Below are 20,182 nucleotides of genomic sequence, written 5' to 3' on the forward strand. Positions count from 1 at the left end.
GTAAGAACCACGAGATGGATGAAAACCATACAGGGATCATGAAGCGGATTTGATACATCTTTGAGGAGGGAATTTTAATTTATATTAACTGAAAATAAGCCCGCTAGAGGAAATGTATCAGCTATCATTTTTTAAAAAATTTTGACACTTTTATAAAGGCCATGGCTTTGTGAAAACATTCATCTAAAAATCTCATGGAAATGTTCAAATGCAAAGGATTAAAAGAACAGATAAGCGGGATTGAGTTGTAGCTTTTGCTGGAATTAAAGAAGTATAATTTAGTTCCACGAATTAATCTCTTTATATATCTGTGACAGTTTGGATTCTAGGATTTTTTTTTTTTTTTTTTTTTGGCGTTGGGGAGTGGGGCGATATATCTCTTATTATGAAGTAGGCAAGTCTACCCAATAATTATGGTACTGAAATCAAATGGTTATAGGAATCTCTAAAAGCACAAAATCCCTATCTTTCATATTGTCATCTATACGTAAATCAGATTTCTGAACTTCCTGTTCAATAGTCTACTTTGAGTAGTTAGTCTACTACAGATATAGAGAAAAATCCCTGAGGAAATTGTTTAAAATAATCATAAAAATTTGTGACTCAATATAATCATCAATAATATTTATCATCTATTTTCAAAAACTAAAGCTTCATATTAGCTATTTTTATAACTGCCTAAAAGACACCAAATTTATCACCTCCATTTTATAGATGGAAGGATTATTATATCTATTTATTCAAGACTATGTCAAGAGGCAGTAATACTTAGAAATAACAGCTTTGGTATTTACCTACAATTTTATAAAACAACAGGTGAACAGTGTCATTTACATTACACATAGTGACACAGACCATTCACATTACCTTTCATATTATATTTTAAACCAGAGGCCTGGTGCACAAAATTCGTGCACTTGGGGAGTCCCTCAGCCCGGCCTGCACCCTCTCGCAGTCCGGGAGCCCTCGAGGGATATTCTGCCAGCTTAGGCCCGCTCTCTGTGGGGAGTGGGCCTAAACCGGCAGTTGGATATCCTTAGTACTGCCATGGAGGTGGGAGTCTCCCACCACCGCTGCTGCACTCGCCAGCCATGAGCCCGGCTCAGGGATTCTGGCTGAGCAGTGCTCCCCCTGTGGGAACACACTGATCACCAGGGGGCACTTCCTGCATTGAGCATCTGCCTCCTGGTGGTCAATGTGCATCATAGCGACCGGTTATTCCGCTGTTTGGTCAATTTGCATATTAGCCTTTTATTATATAGGATAACTTAACCATTTAAGCCAAATCCTGCATTTCATGTTTAAAGTTTATAGCAAAACCAATTCCTAACTACTGCACATAGCTTTAAATTTAATTTGGACTAGAGTACAGAAAGAAAACCTAGTTTCTGAATTTGCCATTCTCCATCCCCAGCCCCTACATTTGGATGAGCCTCTCACTCATTTTATCGTTACCTGCATGTTTACATATGACGGCCTGGAGGCCAGGCGGGCCCTTTCAGAGTTCTGCTGGGCGGCTGCGGCCCTCTCTGCAGCTCGCTCGCTCCCTGGAGCCTTCTTGTCAGCCAGAGGGCTCTCTGCAGTGCTCAGTTCTGGGTCTGAGAGCAGCCGGTCAGTGCTGCTGTGAAACAGAGTCTGGACTTTAACATCCACCATCACACACACAAATGCACCAAATGTTTCCTCTGTGCCACACTTACTATGTGCTAGCCACTGCCAACTGTTTACACGTATCATCTCATTTAATCCTCACAACACCACTATGAGACAGGCAGTATTATTATTATTCCCATTTTATAGAAGAGGGAAGCCCAAGGTCATACCTCCGGTAAATGGTAGAGCTGGAGTTTGAACTCAGGCATTCTGACTCTAAGAGCTGGAGCTAAAACGATTCCATGATATATATTCAAACATTTTCTGTATATAGTATATATGTCATATTGTTAATGGGAGATATCAATGACCCCTGGGTACATGGTCTAAACAGGACTGAGTTGATCTGAAAGCCCGCAGCCCGCCATATCCCTGGGTCCCACATCCACAGATTTAACAGACTACAGACTGAAAAAACTATTTTCGACACATAGTTGGGAATCTGCAGGTGCAGAGGGCTGACTGTATGCACTGTCCTATGCTATTTAGTATAAAGACTTGGACATATGTGGATTTTGGAATCAATCCCCCATAGGTACCAAGGGACAACTGTAGTTAAGTTTTGGGGGAGTCAAAGTTAGGCACGGATTTTTGACAGCACAGGGGGTCAGTGGCCCCTAACCCACACATGTTCAAGGGTCAGCTATATAAGAAAACTAATAAGACAGTAGGGGAAATTGGGAAAATGGAGACGGATAGAAGCAAAACCTTTCAATACAGAAGCATTCCATTGTTTTTCTTTTAAATAAAACACAGGCTGCCTATTTGAAACAAGAAAAGAAATGAAAAATAAAATAAGGAACACCCATTTGTAACTGTCCTATTGTACAGGAGAGTTATATTTAATACAATATATGTATTCACATTCACTGTGATTTGTAATAAATGAAATCATGATACTGTCAAGTATTTATTACCAAAGTGAGCAGTTAACCACTTCAGAACAAGGGCGCCATGGTTTCAGTTAGAAATTCAAAGGCAAATGAAAGAGAATTCACACCAGGGAAGTATCTAAAAGCAATCCTCAGAGAGTAAAAATCACCCTGCTGCTTATAGAAGAGCAGAGAGCACGTTAAAAGTTTCAGAGCAACAGAGAAAGTTCAGAGGACCCAGATATACACCCAAGGTTTATGACGAGAAGGACTCTAGGTAGAATATAAGGGTGAGAATTACCAGGTATTATGTCTTAATAACATTTTTATCCACAAAAATATTGCTAAGATTGAAATGGAATACTACTCTGCCATAAAAAAGATGAAATTCTGCCGTTTGTGACAAGGATGGGCCTTGAGGGTATTATGCTAAGTGGAAAAAAAAAAACAACAACTCAACAAAGAAAACATATTCCTAGAGGCAGACAACAGATCTATGGTTACCAGAGCGGAAGTTGAGTGGAAAGGGGCAGTCTGGGTAAGGGGGTCAACTGCATGGTGACGGATGGAAAATGGACTTTTGGTTGTGAGCATGATGTAGTATGTACAGATGTCCAATTATAATGTTGCATACCTGAAAGTCATATGATGTTATAAACCAACGTTACTTCAATGAAAAAAAAAAATGTTTTAAAGGAAAAAGAAAAGGTAATTATAAAGAGAAATGAATGAACTCCTGGATGAGACCAAACTTGCTGAAATCAAGGAGCACTCACTGCCCAACAAACCCAGTGTTGTTCCCCTGACTTAAAACCTATCCAGCTCGCGCTACAATCTCCTTCCAAGCACGTGGGCCTCCCCGATGAAAACACCTACTGTAAGTGGGAGTTCTTCGTGCCGCGCAAGAGCTCCACCGTCTGCCTCTTGGCACAGGAAACCGTGGTGGGGCCCATCATCTGCTTCAAGTCGCCCGCGTTCCCCGAGTGGGAAGGACTCCGCGGCATGCCTACTTCCACAAAAGCATCGTTACCGCCTGCAGAGGAGGAAACACAACACCCAAAACACGAGTTCACCATCAGCAATCCTCTGCGATGGACACAAACCAGAATCCAGCTCCAGGGAGACACAGACATAGCAGCTTTCAAACTGCAAAGACGACACCTGAAGTTCAGGCTGCCTCAAAAACTCAAGATGAAATGTGAAGAAATAACCCTCATATTTTTAAAGTTAGGGATGAAAGGATTAAAAAAAGGTCCACTCTACTTAGAAAAAAATTACACACACACACACTTAGTAAGTTGATGCTTTCCTGCTACATAATTACATTCACTTTCATTTAGGAAGTTCCAATGTCATGGGACAGTGATTCTTTCTGTAAGAAGTTTGTCTGCTTCTCAGTTTATCTTTCACCATGTTCTTTGGCATTTCATTCAGGATGTTGTCTTTCTGCAAACTTCGGGCAGGGTAAGTCATAATCAATTAGCAAAACCAATTTGAAATCACTGCATGGACTTTCTACAACCCCCTTTGTCCAAGGAACAGGCCCGCTGAAGTCCAGAGGAAAGATACCTTCGGCAGGATTTGGTTTGGGAGACACCTGCTCCGATCCACTTGTCTGTCTGGACGGGTCACCATGATTCGCACTCAGCACTTTCTCTCCAAGCGATGAAGTGGATATTACACCATATTTTATGTTCGGAGGCTGAAATAACAATAGAAAATAGCATGTGGATGTGGTCACCATTCTAAAATTCACTTCCACTGAAAGTTTTACTAGTGGCTTAGCTCTTACCAACAGCACAGATTCCCACCATCCTGAGAGACGTTACCTGCGCGTGTCCATTTAAAGCAGCAGAGATTTTTTTGCCTTCTGTCTGCATACTGCTGATGTGCACGTCGACAGGAGTCAAGCCGGGAGGGGGGGAGGGGGCTGTGTGCCCATAGGCGGGCACTCCAGACAACAGGATATTGGTTAACGTGGCTTGGGCAGTAGATGGAATCATAAGGTGTGGTACGGCAGAAAAGCCTAGAACAACATTTTATGAAGACAGATATTAGACAGGAAGAACACAGAACCAACAAGCATTATATTATTTTCAGTAACTTCAAAAAACATCACTGTTGCTGCAAATTCAGGAGGGAATTCAATGTTGATCTCTCTCTGCAAACAGGTTTAGCATTACTACACAAAAGAATATTAAAATGGAACAACTCTCTAGGGAATATTTAACCCAAGCTCCTCACGGTACAGACGAAGAAACAAGCTGGACTTCACGTGTTCATATACCTACCGAGCAATTCTAACCTCTCCAGCTAGAACCTACCTTTCGAGTGATCAGTCAGCGACCTTCATATGACTTTGCCACTGCTCCCTGCACATTATGCTCCTTTTCCTGATCTGCTAGTCACTTTCGAAGGTTATGTTTTACTTTTGTGGGAAACTCACTGTTTTGTCGTGCATCATTTTAACTAATTTACACATTAGGAAATTTCTGTTAGGCTAAAAAGTATGCTTTGAACCATGATTTCCCCCTAAGGACATGGAACCACTAGTACATTTTATTTAAAAACTGGTAATACCTATATGTACTTAAATGATACTGACCTGTGGCACTTGAAGTATTAGCAAGTGGGGGTGCCCACAACGTGGGGCTGGGGGTGCCAGAACTTGGACTTTGCAAAGGACTGACGGAGCTATTAAGCGCATTCAAGAGTGAGTTCGGGGTTGTCGAAGTGTTTAGAGATAAGGTGGTGGGGCCCAAGAGACCTGTGGTAAGTGAATGTACAGTCAATATGCAGAAATTCAAGATTTTAAAATAACAGATGGCAGCAATATTGCCATTTGGAATGCACTGATATAATCTGATATTTTCTGAATATAAAACGTGAGTGATAGATTACCTTCTTTCAAATATTCCCATGAAATACAGTCTGATACCATTTCAACACAGGACCCAGCTTATCCACAAACAGATGCTGATCGGAAAATGGGAGACAGGTGTGTGCCCCAACCAGGAAGGCAGTGGGGGGGTCACTGAGCACCACCAGCTGCTTTGCGTTCACGTCACTAGCCAAGATGAACAACATTCTGCTCCAGTGGGAACCCGTTTTCATTTCCCCGCATAGCTCAGTTGTCATACGCGTTCAAACAAGCGCTTCAAACCACGTACAATTAGCAGCGACTCAGGGGATGATTTCCCGCAGCAGAATGGCTCTGCTTGGCCCACTGTGGACAGGCTTAGGTACCTGCAACAGTTTTCATACTGTGTCAAAACACGACTCCTTCGTGCTCATCTCCATGCACGCGAAATCTTTTCTCAGGAGAGAAAAAAAAATTTCCCCTTGTTTTTAAGATTTAATGCCTGATTTAGGTAATGAAATTTCCCTTCTGGCATTTAAAATATGGTAATGAAATTTCCCTTCTGGCATCTAAAATAAAATGTGGATTTTTACACAAGTTTCCAGGAATACTTAAAGCATTAGGTGTTACAGGATAGGTGCAGCCATAAAAACATTTTAAAAATTGAGTAACTCTGAATGTCTGCTCACTTTTTTTCTCTCTCTAGTGCAGCAAGAACTCAGTGCCTGCTAAGTGATGAAACTGGCATTTCGAGGTGCATTGCTGTGTGGAAGGGACAGCTTTGGGAGACAATGGGCCCAGGGGAAAAAACCTGCCTTTACCGTAATGGTGTTGAAGCAAGGCTACTTGGTGTATTAATCATATTATTTAAATATGTTATATTTATTAAAGCAAGAATAGCTGTTAGAAAAATTTAAAGACTGCCTAAGGGTATGTTTTCGGTCTCAAATCAACACTGAATGGGTTTGCTAGGGTTAGTGCTTTAACTTTTCATATAAAGGCTACTGAGAAAATGTATAAGAAGTAAAACTAGCCTGATTTAATGCAGCAACTAACTTCAGCCTGTAAGACGGGAGTCTATAATGAGGCAATAAATATCACCATGGCTATTAAAATGACTGGCTCTATTATCCTAAAAAACGGAAGCACCGAGATGACGATGTTCCTTCATCTTCCTATTTGCTGCCTTAGATGTGAATGCAGGTCCATTTGTTGCCCTTGGTGGCCGCAGGCTCGATTTCCTTTGTGTCTGCACGAAGCAGGCCTAGCCATGGCGGGAAGAGGGGGGAGGGGGTGTGCCTGCTCTCCCCTCCCCCTCTGCACACCCCTCATACAGATTTGCAATTACTTTTGGAAAGGCAAACTGGATAATCTTTATCTCCAGGGACTGGTGGCAATATTGCAAATACAAGGGAGAGCAAACACATAAATTACAGTCAGCCTGCTGACTTCACTCGCAATGGCATTCTTAATTTAGAAGAACACACACAGCCGAAAATAAACGTCAGACGTTGATTATTGATGCCAAAATAAGAAGAATCTGGGGAACAAATTCACGGAGTCTAACAATAAAAAACAACAAAAAGCCAACAACAAAATGGATTGATTCGAGCTCTGCTGCTTTTCACCTGACCAGAGGACCTGACGAGGGAGAAACATCCCCTTTAAGATGTAGCCCCTGCGGCAGAAAGGAAGGGAACTGGGTAAGCAACTGAGAAGTGCTTTAGTAATGAACAGTATACCTAGTCCAGTGAGTCCGAGGCCTGCCGAGGCTAAGATATCCAGGCTGGGACAGGCCAGGCCGGCGGGGCACGATGCTGGGGACGGACTGGTTGCTATGGTAACCCCACTGCTTTCAAGTCCGAGGAGACATTTCCTTGCTTCATACATATTTAAGGCATTTCGTTCAACACTTTTCACAATCACAGACTATGAAAACACATAATGGGAAAGAAAAAAGTGACATGCAAGTCGTCTACAATGAATTGGGGAGGTGGGTGGGAAATGAAAACCGTAATAAGAATTCCACTTAGGAAATTCATTAATGCTGCTTTAAAAACCAACGGCAAATTCTAACCACTTATCACGTTTCCTCCTTTCGGTAAAAACCTAACACGTTAGTTGCTATTTATTGGGTGTGTCCTGTGTTCTAAGCCTTGTGATGGAAGCCGCACATATATTCCAGTTCCCACCAAAACCTTATGATGGTGTGGAAATTATTGCTCATATTCAGTGAGGACAGGACTTACCCAACGTCACAGCACAGCTGTGCAGGGCAACCAGAGGACTGGAACGCGGGCCCCTCTCTGGAGCCCGTTCTCCTTCACATCCTCTTGTCTCTGTTAAAGAGCGCCCCCCCGCCTTACTTATTTTTACAAAACAAATCAAACTTCTCTCCCTACAGTATATGTACTGCTTAATAATAGTCACTTACATTTGACATTTATGGTCTACCAGTTAACTAATAGACCGTGAGGTACCACTATTCCTCACTGATGACATATCTATGGCAAAGCTCATACTAAAATAAACTCCTAAACAATAAATCTTTTTTTCTCAATGGACTCATCTAGAAAACTGGAAATGTGAAACCAAGGGGGGAAAGCCTCCAATGAACAATAAAGGAAACTGGCGGCTGAGAAAGCAGAGCAGGAGGGAGCAGGGGGCCGGGAGGCATAATTAAATGGCCCTGGGATGCTGCCACAGTGTATTTCCCCCGACTTCCGCTCACTTCTTCCTGGACTCCAGGAATTCCTGTGTCTGTCCATCTTATGTGCACAAGTCCTCAAAAGTCTCCTCTCTCTCTCAGTCCTGGCATCCACAGAAACTCAATTAGCCAGGCATGCATGAAGCGTCACAATACATAAAATTAGGGTCCTGCTCTCTCACATTAAAACGCATTATAGCCAAGTTCACCAGCATCAATGCTATCTTTCCATTTACAGTTTTCTTTTGAAGAAAGAGAACTGGACGCTGAATACCACATCATTTACAGATACACAAAATTGTATTTAATATATATTATACATATACTATTATGAGTATATGATAAGACTTATAGTTTAGAAATTTAAACATAGTCACCTGCTATAAAAGATGTACATTAAATGTTACCATTGAGTACATGTCATTACGCAACTTGCTTTTCTTTATTCAACACCATTCTTATCCTTCAATTTCTGGTACAAAGCTTCTTCAGAGCGTATAACTAGGAGCAGAGTTGCTGGGGGCAAGGTCTCAGTGTTTTTAGTGTGATCGGATGGTCTCAAAATTGCTCTGCAAAGTGACTGTGCCTATCTGCACAATATTAACACACTGCAGACGCATCACGAGAATTCTCGCTTTGTATTACACAGTGTTTTACAAAGTATACTTCAAAAATATATTAGCTTGTAAGAACATGTATTAAATAACTTCAAAATGCAATGGGTATTTAATTTTAAAGCGTGCCTTTAACATTTATGTAAAACGTTTTTTTGTACTCGTTCAATAGAAACTTATCTAGCCACTGGATAAAGCTAGCAATGAAACTACTGGTCCGCACTGTGTTAATAGAGAAACATGCCTGTTTCCTGACTTTCTACTAGCATTCAATATCATCGGAGTTATCCCATTAACTTGTTACTGTACATGTAATTATTGAAATTGTGCAACATCTTAAGGGAGAGGTTCCAAGAAGGCTGAACTGGGTATAATTCATTCCTAAAAATATTTTATTATTAAAGAGAATGGGGCACCTATTCTTTAAAGCTCCAAGGCTAGCACAGTGACTCACAAATAGTAAGTAAGCTAAATATGTTTTTGTAATTGTATTGAGATGTGCAATTAACATAATATTTAGCTATAGCAACTATCTAGAAGCTTAGTAATATATAAAGTTACCAGCCTGCAAGTTAATTTAAAATGGTTTTCTCTTTCCTTCTCATATAGTTATAGAAAAATAATGGTCACTAAAAATGGACTCCAAAAACCAACACACATATAAGGAAAATGGTGATCAATAATGAATGTTGTTACAAATTTATATTTATATAAAATACCTAAATATAATATATAATGACATATATAGAATATTTAGTTCCATAAATATGCAAATGCATACTTATATGCAAATAAAACAGAACGTGATATGACACATGGTTCTCTGGATCCAGACTCTAAACCAACCTTGCTCGGCTGTTTTGGCTTCGGTTTAACACTAACGAAGACATCCAGCTGTTCCATCAACTGAGCAATAAACTGTGGGTCCACTTCAACTTCTTCCTTCATATCAAACATCAGCACAAGAGGAAGACAACCCTAGGAAAAGTCACCGTAGGAAGTGTAGGCGGTTAAGAAGTTACTCATTTAAACATCAGATAATTTAACATGCCTACAAACAATGCAGTATTTTACAGATCTAACAAGTAAAATGGGAGAAAAAGGTGAAGAGATTAAGAAAATCAAAACATCAACAAAAACCCTCACAGACACAGACAACAGTATGGTGGTTACCGGAGGGAAATGGGGGTGGTGGTGGGAGGTAGAAGAGGGTAATGGGGGGTAAATGGTGATGGACGGAGACTTGATTTGGGGTGGTGAACACCCAATACAGTATACAGATGATGTATTCTAGAATTGTACACCTGAAACCTGTAAAAGGATAAAAATAAAGAGTAAATCCAAGTAGTAAAGCTCAATCAGATACTTTCACATAGCTTGGCGGACTGTGGGAAAATAATGTTGAATGGCAGAAACTATTTTCTGGATGACAAAATTGTCTGTGTCTTAAGTGTCTGTTTTTGGCCCTGAATTTCCATTCATTCTCCACCTGGGAAATTTCCTCCATTCTCTGGATACAGTGCGTCAATGATGCCAGAAACTGGACTCTCAGCCCTATCGAGGGTACTCGCCTTGTGCCCGCGCTCAAAGACGGACAGTGCTGGCTCTTCACGGTCTCCCGAATGAAGTCTAAACAAGCGTCAGCATCTAAGATCTCCAGCTGTGGCCTGGCTGTGTTTGTGCAATCGCAGGTCTGTGTCTGCATGCCTGCCCCTTCCTCCAGGCTGGACCAGGCCATCTTTTAAACTGGACGCTGGCCTCTCCGCTCATCAGAAGGCTTCTTCACCATCCCAAGGCCTACGCCTCTTCGGATGCAGCTCAAACTTTCCCTCCTCTCTCAAGTTCACAGCCACTACTGTCCCTTCTTTGAACTACCTCCCTTTGAGCACTGCAGGGTTTGGTACTTGTTCTTCTCTCTGATGCTCTCTTCCTGGCCCCTAGTCCCTAGCACAGGAAAAATGTCACACACATTTTCTGATGCACAGGCTACTCGGTGCTAGCCTAATGACCGACGTGTTTTGTACGTAAGTATCAGGAGAAGGTATCATGAACCATACTAGAATTAACATGAAACTACTACGTTTCATTTCTCCTATGGTAGAAGTGATTTTTGTAAGGACATGGCTATAAAGAAAAGGTTATGGCATTTGAAATACAGGTTAAATCCTTTTAATGTATCTCTCCCTCCCTTCTTTTAATATTGTACAATAAGATGTCTCATTGCATGCCTATATTTTTGGCAGGTATGGCCAAAGTATGAATATAAGTTCATAACTGTGCAGAATGTTTGAAAAAGTTTACTGAACTCAAAGTAATACCTAAAGAATCTGAAAAGCAGACAAAAATATGAAGAATAAGCATAATAATCTCTGGAGATGAATATGCTATGTAATTAGTAGTGTACTCAAAATAGCCTGATTAAACTAAATTGGGCTAAAAATATCATTCACAAGAAAATAAAGTTCATAAAATTATGTGTAATAATCCTTAATGATTACAACAAGTTTTCATCTGTCAGAGAAATAAAGTCAACCAGACAAAACAAGAGTTTCTAAAAGTTTCTCAGAAACGAAGTCTGCAAATTAATGATAGCAAAGGCCATTCCTGAAGCTACTGATTCAAATGTCACTGAAGGTTAAGTGTTAACAGAAGAATACAACGATGTTTTTAATAAAAATATCTGAGTCCACATTATGTCAGTCCATTTAGTAACTATACATCAATCTACACACGGGTTTTTTAAATGAATATAGGGAGGAGTTAGAAGCAATACTGAGTTCTATAACTGCTATTTTTCTTCAATGCATGACACTCAAGTGCATTCTGGCTCAAACAGAATTTTTAAAATTATACCAGAGATTGTGAAATGTTCCATTGTTTCACGCTACCAAAATCTATGTCTTTGAGCGTAATGTTTAAGATGTATTTTTATTCTTCTGTTTAAATAGAAGACTTTGTCAGATGAAAACTGCAAACTGCTATCTGTGGTATGAAAATAATCACCCTCCACAAAATACAGTTATTTCACTTTGAACCTCTTCTGTGTGTCTAAGTTTTAAAAAAGAAAAGCCCTGCAACAAAAGCTCTCACTAACGTAACAGAACTCAGCCTGCGAGGCACTGCCGACCTTACTCCTTTATCTCCTTTACCAAGAAGCTTAGCTTCCTTCCTTGACCTGGCTTCCAAAGTGCTTCCATAAATACTGCACAAGGTTTGTCAACAGTATACACTGTACCCAAAGAGGTAAAAAATAAAGAAAAAGTAACCTGGATTTCACTAAACCTACCATGAGATATTGCCTTGCAAGACAGACAGACTCAATGGTGCCCTGGAGGTAGACGGTGGATTTCTTTTGTGGATTACTGGGGTCGGGAAAGTGGATCTGAGCACCCGTTCTCTGCATGATATGTTTGATGTTGCTTCCATTTCGACCCATCATGAAGAGATGATGCTGAGCTGCGATATCGAGCTGTGTGCTCACGGGAATCGCAGACGCCAAGCTCCCGGCAAGATGTTCCAACAGCATGGCAGTTCCTTCCTAGGGGAAAAGGTGGAACAGAAATATTCGTGTAAATGACTTTCCACATACAGGGAGAGTCCAGTGCACTTCTTTTTGTTGTTGTTGATTTTTTTTCTTTATTAAGTTATTACATATGTGTCCTTATCGCCCCATTGCCCCCCACACCCCCCTCCCACTCATGCCCTCACCCCCCTGGTGTCTGTGTCCATTGGTTAGGCTTATATGCATGCATACAAGTCCTTTGGTTGATCTCTCACCCTAACCCCCACCCTCCCCTACCTTCCCTCTGAGGTTTGATGGTCTGATCGATGCTTCTCTGTCTCTGGCTCTATTTTTGTTCATCAGTTTATGTTGTTCATTATATTCCATAAATGAGTGAGATCATGTGATATTTATCTTTCTCTGACTGGCGTATTTCGCTTAGCATAATGCTCTCCAGTTCCATCCATGCTAAAAATATGGAGCGCTTCACAAATTTGTGTGTCATCCTTATGCAGGGGCTATGCTAATCTTCTCTGTATCGTTCCAATTTTAGTATATGTGCTGCCGAAGCAAGCACACTTCTTTCTTTTTTAAATTCTCTCTTTTTTTTTTTTTTTTAGAGAAAGGGAGATCGATATGAGAGTGAAACCTCCTGCACAGCCCCTACCGGGGATCAAGCCCACAACCCGGGCATGTGCCCTGACCAGGAATCGAACTGGCACCTTTCAGTGCCTGGGACGACACCCAACCAACTGAGCCACAGTGGCCAGGGCTCTAGTCACTTCTAACAGATATGGAAAAATACAACACATATAGACCAGAATGTAATACAAAAGAAAATTCTAGAAAACAAACCAGTCTAAAATCCTTCAAAAATAAAACTTGAGCCCGGCTGGCATGGCTCAGCGGCTGGGGTTGAACTAAGAACCAGGAGGTCACAGCTGGATTCCCGGTCAGGGCACATGCCCAGGTTGTGGGCTCAATTCCCAGAGTTGGGCATGTGGGAGGCAGCCGATGAATGATTTTCTCTCATCACTGATGTTTCCCCCTCTCTCCCCAACCCCCTTCCCTTCTGAAAACAATAAAAATATATTAAGCAAATAAATAAATAAAACTTGAATAGTTTGTTCATGAATGATGTTCAGAATTCGCTCAGTCACTTACCTTCACAGCGCTAGTGTTATTCTGAGACCCTCGGACTATGACAGTAGCACCATACATTCGGGAGCGCTGTTTAAAGGACACTGAAATGTTGTATGTTTGTGATATGTGCTGGATGGAGGGGGAATTAGGATCGGGAACTGGCTGAAGAATTCCAGCAATCGGCAGCTCAAACATCAGCACCAAAGGAAGCAGCTCCTACAATGAAATTGTGAGAACCCAAAGCAGATAAATTATCAGACACATTTAGAAATATGTCTAATTCATTCATCCTTTCCTGCAGATGGAATTTTAAGCACATATTCTTTTATTATAGGTGTAAACTTGGGTAGGATATATAAAGTTTCTTAAATGACAGGAGCCTTTTATGAAACCTGAAAGTTTTTGTCACTTGAACTGCCTGTGGCATTTTCCTCGGGACTCTGATTTCAAAATCATCAGAGAAAAACTAAGTCAGGTAAAATCCAGAATGTTTCAAAGAAACTTTCTGTAATACATGAAACCAACTTTTTCACTATATCCCTCAGACTGAGCACATGATTTCATAATAAATTGATACATAATATTTTTAATCCTCTATAATGAAAGCGTTGCTGACAGTGATTTATGGTATGAAAGTAACAGTTACCCGAATTCTCACTCGGGCAGACTCGACTCCTGCCGGCTGTCCTGCTATGGAAACCTGCAAAGATAAGGATATACAGAGTCAGATTTAATTTAATTGAGCCGGCGCCTGCTCTTCCGGTTATCGACATCCTTGCTATTCAAAGTGTCCTCCAGGAAACCCCCACATCAGCATTATCTGGGAGCTTGTTAAAAATGAAGGAACTCGGGCACCAATGCAGACCTGCTTAATCACAATTTGCATTTTAATGATCTGCTCAGGTAATGCGTGTCAACTGATCTCTATCACCCCCTGGATTTACCTGACACCTCCCAGCCCCCTGAGGCCTTCCTGCCTCCTTCATAATTCCTCTCGTTCCCTGCATTTTCTCCTGTCTGTTTAAACTCCCTGCAGACTAGAGGAGTATCAATACGCAAGGAGGTAGCTGCTCTATGTTCTCAAGATGCTGAACTACTTCCGTGCTAGTTGGTTAAAAAAATAAAAAAATTGTTGCTCTAACACCCACCTCTGGCCCTCTCCTGGGAGCCTCTAGACCAGCGGTTCTCAACCTGTGGGTCGCGACCCCTTTGGGGGTCGAACGACCCTTTCACAGGGTTTGCCTAAGACCATCGGAAAACACATATATAATTACATATTGTTTTTGTGATTAATCACTATGCTTTAATTATGTTCAATTTGTAACAATGAAATTGGGGGTCACCGCAACATGAGGAACTGTATTAAAGGGTCGTGGCATTAGAAAGGTTGAGAACCACTGCTCTAGACGTTCCCAGGATCCACCCACTAAAGAATTACTCTTGTTATTAGGGTCAGGGTGGGGGACCCAGGACACTGCCCTCAGGATGCATGCTTATGCCATACTAGCTTCAAATATTTTGAAAACTGTCCTTGCTTTTTATCATGGCTTACGATCCAGTTCCTTATGTATGTGGCTCACTGTCACATTAGTCTCCATTTATTCATCTTTGTGGCTGACACAGTCTCTAGTGTTGTGATTAGCAGAGAGTGATTAGCAGAGAAGAGAGAAAACTACATTACACCAGGGGGCAGTCGATTGATCAACCAGTCGCTATAATGTGTACTGACCACCAGGGGGAAGACCGGTAGGTAAGCTTGCTGCTGGGGTCCGGCCAATCGATCAGGACTGAGTGAGATGGGTTGGACATGCCCTGGAGCCCTCCTGTGGTCCCTCCCCAGCTGGCCCTGATTGGCTCCTGATTGGGACTGGGCGAGACAGGGCCAGACATGCCCTCCCATGGTCCCTCGTGCACCAGTGGGGTCCTTCAGTCTGGCCTGCGCCCTCTCACAATCTGGGACCCCTCGGGGATGTCGGAGAGCTGGTTTCAGCCTGATCCCGCAGGCCACTCCCCTCGGGACAGCACCAGACACAGGGTTGACAGCTGGCAAGTGCTGCTATGGCAGCGTGAGACTCTCCCTATTGGAACTGATTGGGCACGAGCCGGTGGCAGGCGCAGTGGGGCCAGGATAAGCGGGAGTGGCAGGTAGGAGCTGAAGGCATCGTTGGACTATGAGTTTCAGCCCGATCCCCACAGGCCACCCAGAGGGGCCCTACCCATGCATGAATTTGTGCACCGGGCCGCTAATGTTGTAATAATTGTGTACGATGTCAGATGGGTACTAGATTTATCGGGGTGATCACTTTGTAAGTTTCATCAGTGTCTAATGATTAGCTTGTACACTTGAAACTAATATAATAGTGTATGTCGACTGTAATTTTTCTTTAAAAGAGAAAGGCATAATTATATACGTAGCCTGGAGGACCATGGGAGGGCTGCTGCAGACAGAATCCCAGCATGGATGGGTGCCTGGGTGAGGCATGCCTTACTTAGGTTCTTTCCCAACTCACACCTCTCTGAGCCCTTCCTTAAGGGCTTTATTGTATGTTGCCATCATTCCCTCCCCTGTCTCTTCTACCAACCATTCAGAGATCAAGAGTTTAAGGCCTACCTATAACTCATCCCTTCCAAAAAAGCAAAGCCCTTTCCATGTCCTTGCACAGGGTCATACAATCTATACTACATGTCATCTCCATGATTATTTTTTTTGCTTTCACCTCCCAAAAAAGATATGCATATGGATAACTGAGGCTGTAAAATTTGTTACATAAAAATTCATGAGAAAGACAAAGCACCTGGTTGCTTTTTTCTGCTTGGTTATTCCTGTTGGAATCTGGAAAGTGGATGTGGCATCCTGTTTCTTCCATCACCTTTTTAATGTTGTTGCCACCTTTGCCGATTACATGGGAATGTTCTGTATGTGAAACGTCCATCTTCAAGGTGACCCGATTGCTCTATGTGGAAATAATGTATTATTTCTTGACGCGTGAAAAAGGAACAACTTCCTAAAACATCCCTCCTCTCAAGGGAATAATTTTAACAAAAAGTGAGCCATGACAGAGCGTACAGATTTCTTAACAAAATCGTCTTAATCTGTAAATGTTTACTTTCTTTCTCTTTGGCTATAAAAAAGAAATTTGTATTTTAAGACAAATTTGTCAGAAGAAATAGAAAGATATACTCTTTACCAAGATAATCTTTTGGAAAGCAGCCTTTAAACAAAATCAACTACAATTACAAATAACTCATTCTTTCTTTAATAGACATTATTCATGAAATACTTAATTCAAAAAACTAAAACCAGTTGAAAACACATTTACAAAACTGACTATATATACACATACATATTAATAGGACTATATTTATGCACACATATATATATGTTAGTAGGACTGCAGAACTAAGGCAATAGGAAACTAGAGATTAAAAATAAAAGTGATTTAAACTAAATAAAGAAGTATTTACAAGCATTTTCACGACTTCTATATTACTGTGTCAAACTTTACAAAGTAGACTTATTATCCTCTGCTGGGAATAAGAGGAAGAGACCACAAAGCCGCAGAATGACCTCTAACAGCAAAATGGCTTAAGTAACAACACAAGGTACGAGATTAGTTATATTAAAGCAAAATGTAAAATTCTAAGACATAATAATTATGGTCTGGTTGGTATTCATGTATTGAATTTTGGGAAATTTAGTGTTATAAAATTATAAAGACTGACATGAAATCTTTACTCATTTACAAGAATTTCCCTGAAATTCTTCAGTCCTTAGGAAGCAAAATTTAAAAGTCAAAAATTTCAACAGTTTTACATCTTCTCAATTCTTAAATTTTAAACATATCCATTCAATACTTTGGTTTTTAAAGTTAGTTCTTTTGTTTTAACCTTTGAAATACAGGAAGATATTCTTCTTTGGTGAAAATTCTAAAATAGCTAATAATTATAAGGTAAAAATTCTTTAAAGTAAAAACAAAAAAAAGAACAAGAAAAGAAAGAAAGAAGAAGAGATCAGGAACCATTTCAATAAAACAACAGGTGGTATAATAGAGAATGGTTAAGAACCGGATTTAAATCCCACCTTCTTCCTCACTTATCAGCTCTTGGACCCTGGTTAAATTCCCTAATATATCTTTGCTAAATTATAAGAATTAAAAAATTAGTATTTTTAAAGTACTTATCAAGGTAAGTGATTTAAAGTGATTATTAAAATTAAATACTCACACATGAGTGTACATTTTTAAATACTTAAATTTCCCTATTATCTGCGTACATATACTTTCAGAGAAAGAATGGACAAGATAAAGTGTCAATTTTATGCCACCACACAGAGCTAAACAGAAGATCATTTTGGTTTTCTACTGGCATCATAAAGGCAAACATGCTAATTCTTAAAACCTTCATTACTTGTCCTATGAAAATCATATTTCTGAAGATGGCATATACATACTACATACATATGTACAAATATACATTTGCACACATACATATACATGTGTAGATATAATATTATTCCATTACTCAGCCAGCAAGGGAGACTCTATTCAGATTTTAAACAGAACTTTACATCCACTAAAGAATCACATGTGCTTATTTTAAAACCCACCATTACTTTCTCCTGGTTTTTCTTCTCCAAATGGTTCTTTCATAACAGCATGAAGCAGCCCTTGCAGAGACAAGGTTCTGACATCTGAGTGTCCTTAACATTCACTTACTTTTGTGTCTAAGACAGACATGATCATTTCCTTGGCTTCCTTAACATCTTCTTTCTTTCCAGAAACCTTAATATGGGGATCTATAAGAAATAAAAAAAAGGGCTCATGTGAAACCCCAAGCTGTTTTAAAATTGATGTTACATTACAAGAGATTCCATAATAAATTCAGTATTTGTCAATCTGTGTTGTCACTGTAATAAAGACAAGATTGAAAAAAAAATACCCAAATTGTGCATTCATCTATAGCTCTTTTCCTTCTTAAAACTGGTTAAACCATTTAACTTTAGACTTAATTGAAAAATAAGTATACCATATAATTATATTTTAAACAAACGAGTCTACCAACTCTATTTATTAACTGACCCCTTGCTACACTCCAGGCCGTTCTAATGCTTTAAGTGCATTAACTCATTTCATCTACACCAGAGCTTCCACTGTGAGGTTGTTTACAGAGGAAACTACTGTTAATGGGGGGAGAGGGGGATGGGGATGACTTAATCTCCATTCAGGAATATTTAATATTTATTCAGAATCAGTAGTAAGTGACTAATATATGTTATACCTATTGTTTATTACTGCCATGGAATGTTATATTGGAAAGCATTCATTCATTTGGCATATATTTTCTGAACCTCTGTTCTGTACTAGGGCATTATTTTAGGGATGGGGATTTATCAAGGAAGAACAACAACCTCTGTCCACATGAAGTTTACAGTCCTGTGCAAGGAGACAAACATGAATCAAATGAACAAATTATCTAGTATATTAGAACATAACTGTTATGAGGGGGAAAGACAAGAGGATCACGAGTACAGCTGTGGGACAGGGGGTAAGGGCATCAACCTCTGAGACAGTGAGGTCTGAGTAAAGGCTTAGAGGAGGTGAGGCAGAGGCCACACTGGGATCCTCCGGTGGAGGGGGACTCAGAGCAAAGCCCAGGACGGGACATGCCTCTGCAGTTCTCCCTTTAATCAGGTTCTCAAGTCTCCCCAGCAATCTAGGTGCTTTTGTACCTCACAGGTTAGTCTGACAGAAACCAAGACCATTCTGAGATCAGCCAAAAGTTCTACACCACTAGCTTAGTGATGCAGCTGAATAACAGATGATTTACCATCATCATCACCATCATTAATGATGCCAATCTTATTGACTGCCAAGTCCTTCCTATACTGTACTTCACCTCAGGTCGGGGCAGCATCAGGAAATGTTGGCCGAGCATCCTTCACAACTAACAAGCAATTCTGCCTGACTCCTTCTAAACCATCAATTCTCTAGGATAAGAAGTTGGAGTCACCAGGTGGGAATTTTAATCAAATTACACATATTGCCCTCATACTGTGAGTCACCCATCCCCATCCCACAGTCCATTTGAAAAGCAATGGCATTATCAGCACATCATATTTACAAGGTGCAACTGAGCTACTGGAGAGCGAGAGAGCAAGAGAGTGAGAAGAATGGGAGGAGAAAATATTTTCTAAGGCTACCAGCTCTTAGGACCAGGACAGAGCAACAGCTTCAGTGTTCAGGATGCATCTAGCTTCCTGGTGAGACATCCCAGCAGCTGTGCTTCACTTAAAGTCAGTGCCATCAACCCCACTCCCCATCTATCTCCATCTATCTGCCCAGACTGAGTCCCCAGGTGGCTGCTCTTGGCCTTAGGCATGTCTCCTTATCCTTCCTTGAATCCCTCCTCTGACACTTGCCCTGTCAAAGGGACATTGTAAAGATCAAAGACCTTAAGACTGGTTAAAACTCTCTAAAATGTTTAAGTGTTAGGTATTCTAAGGCGGGGGCTTAAAAGTCTGACAGGATGAATGTCCAGCCACCAAACGGAAGAGCCTCCACAGAAGGCATCATGGTCTTGTGTTCATCCTGAATGCACCCTAACAGGGAGGTGTTTTCTCTGTGAAGACTCTCTACCAACTTTCACACACTTATGTAAACAAACAAAGCTTTTTTTTTTTTTTCAATAGTTCTTAGTATATCCATTATAACTCTTTTAGGTAATATTTCGGTAAAGAGCTGTCTGCATTCAAAATTTGGTCTCAACTACCTTCCACTTCACATTGACTAGGCTGACTGTGATGCTGATCTCTACGGAAAGTGCTCACTACTA

General features: G+C 40.7%; 1 protein-coding gene across 1 annotated transcript in view; it reads right to left on the minus strand.

The window, feature by feature from the left end:
• Positions 1-20,182, minus strand: part of BICC1 (BicC family RNA binding protein 1) — a gene marked incomplete at its 5' end in the record, with an annotated part of 120,304 nt that overhangs the window by 16,375 nt on the left and 83,747 nt on the right. Inside the window, 12 exons of the mRNA XM_081105216.1 lie at positions 1,456-1,621; positions 3,402-3,558; positions 4,095-4,227; positions 4,355-4,551; positions 5,131-5,292; positions 7,128-7,314; positions 9,553-9,684; positions 11,993-12,244; positions 13,373-13,567; positions 13,998-14,051; positions 16,147-16,305; positions 18,067-18,146. Of these exons, the coding sequence (XP_080961342.1) occupies positions 1,456-1,621; positions 3,402-3,558; positions 4,095-4,227; positions 4,355-4,551; positions 5,131-5,292; positions 7,128-7,314; positions 9,553-9,684; positions 11,993-12,244; positions 13,373-13,567; positions 13,998-14,051; positions 16,147-16,305; positions 18,067-18,146 (1,874 nt within the window). The remainder of the gene's footprint in view (positions 1-1,455; positions 1,622-3,401; positions 3,559-4,094; positions 4,228-4,354; positions 4,552-5,130; positions 5,293-7,127; positions 7,315-9,552; positions 9,685-11,992; positions 12,245-13,372; positions 13,568-13,997; positions 14,052-16,146; positions 16,306-18,066; positions 18,147-20,182) is intronic.

The sequence above is a fragment of the Myotis nattereri genome (genome assembly GCF_964212035.1).
Source record: "Myotis nattereri genome assembly, chromosome: 13".
In the NCBI taxonomy this organism is placed as follows: Eukaryota; Metazoa; Chordata; class Mammalia; order Chiroptera; family Vespertilionidae; genus Myotis; species Myotis nattereri.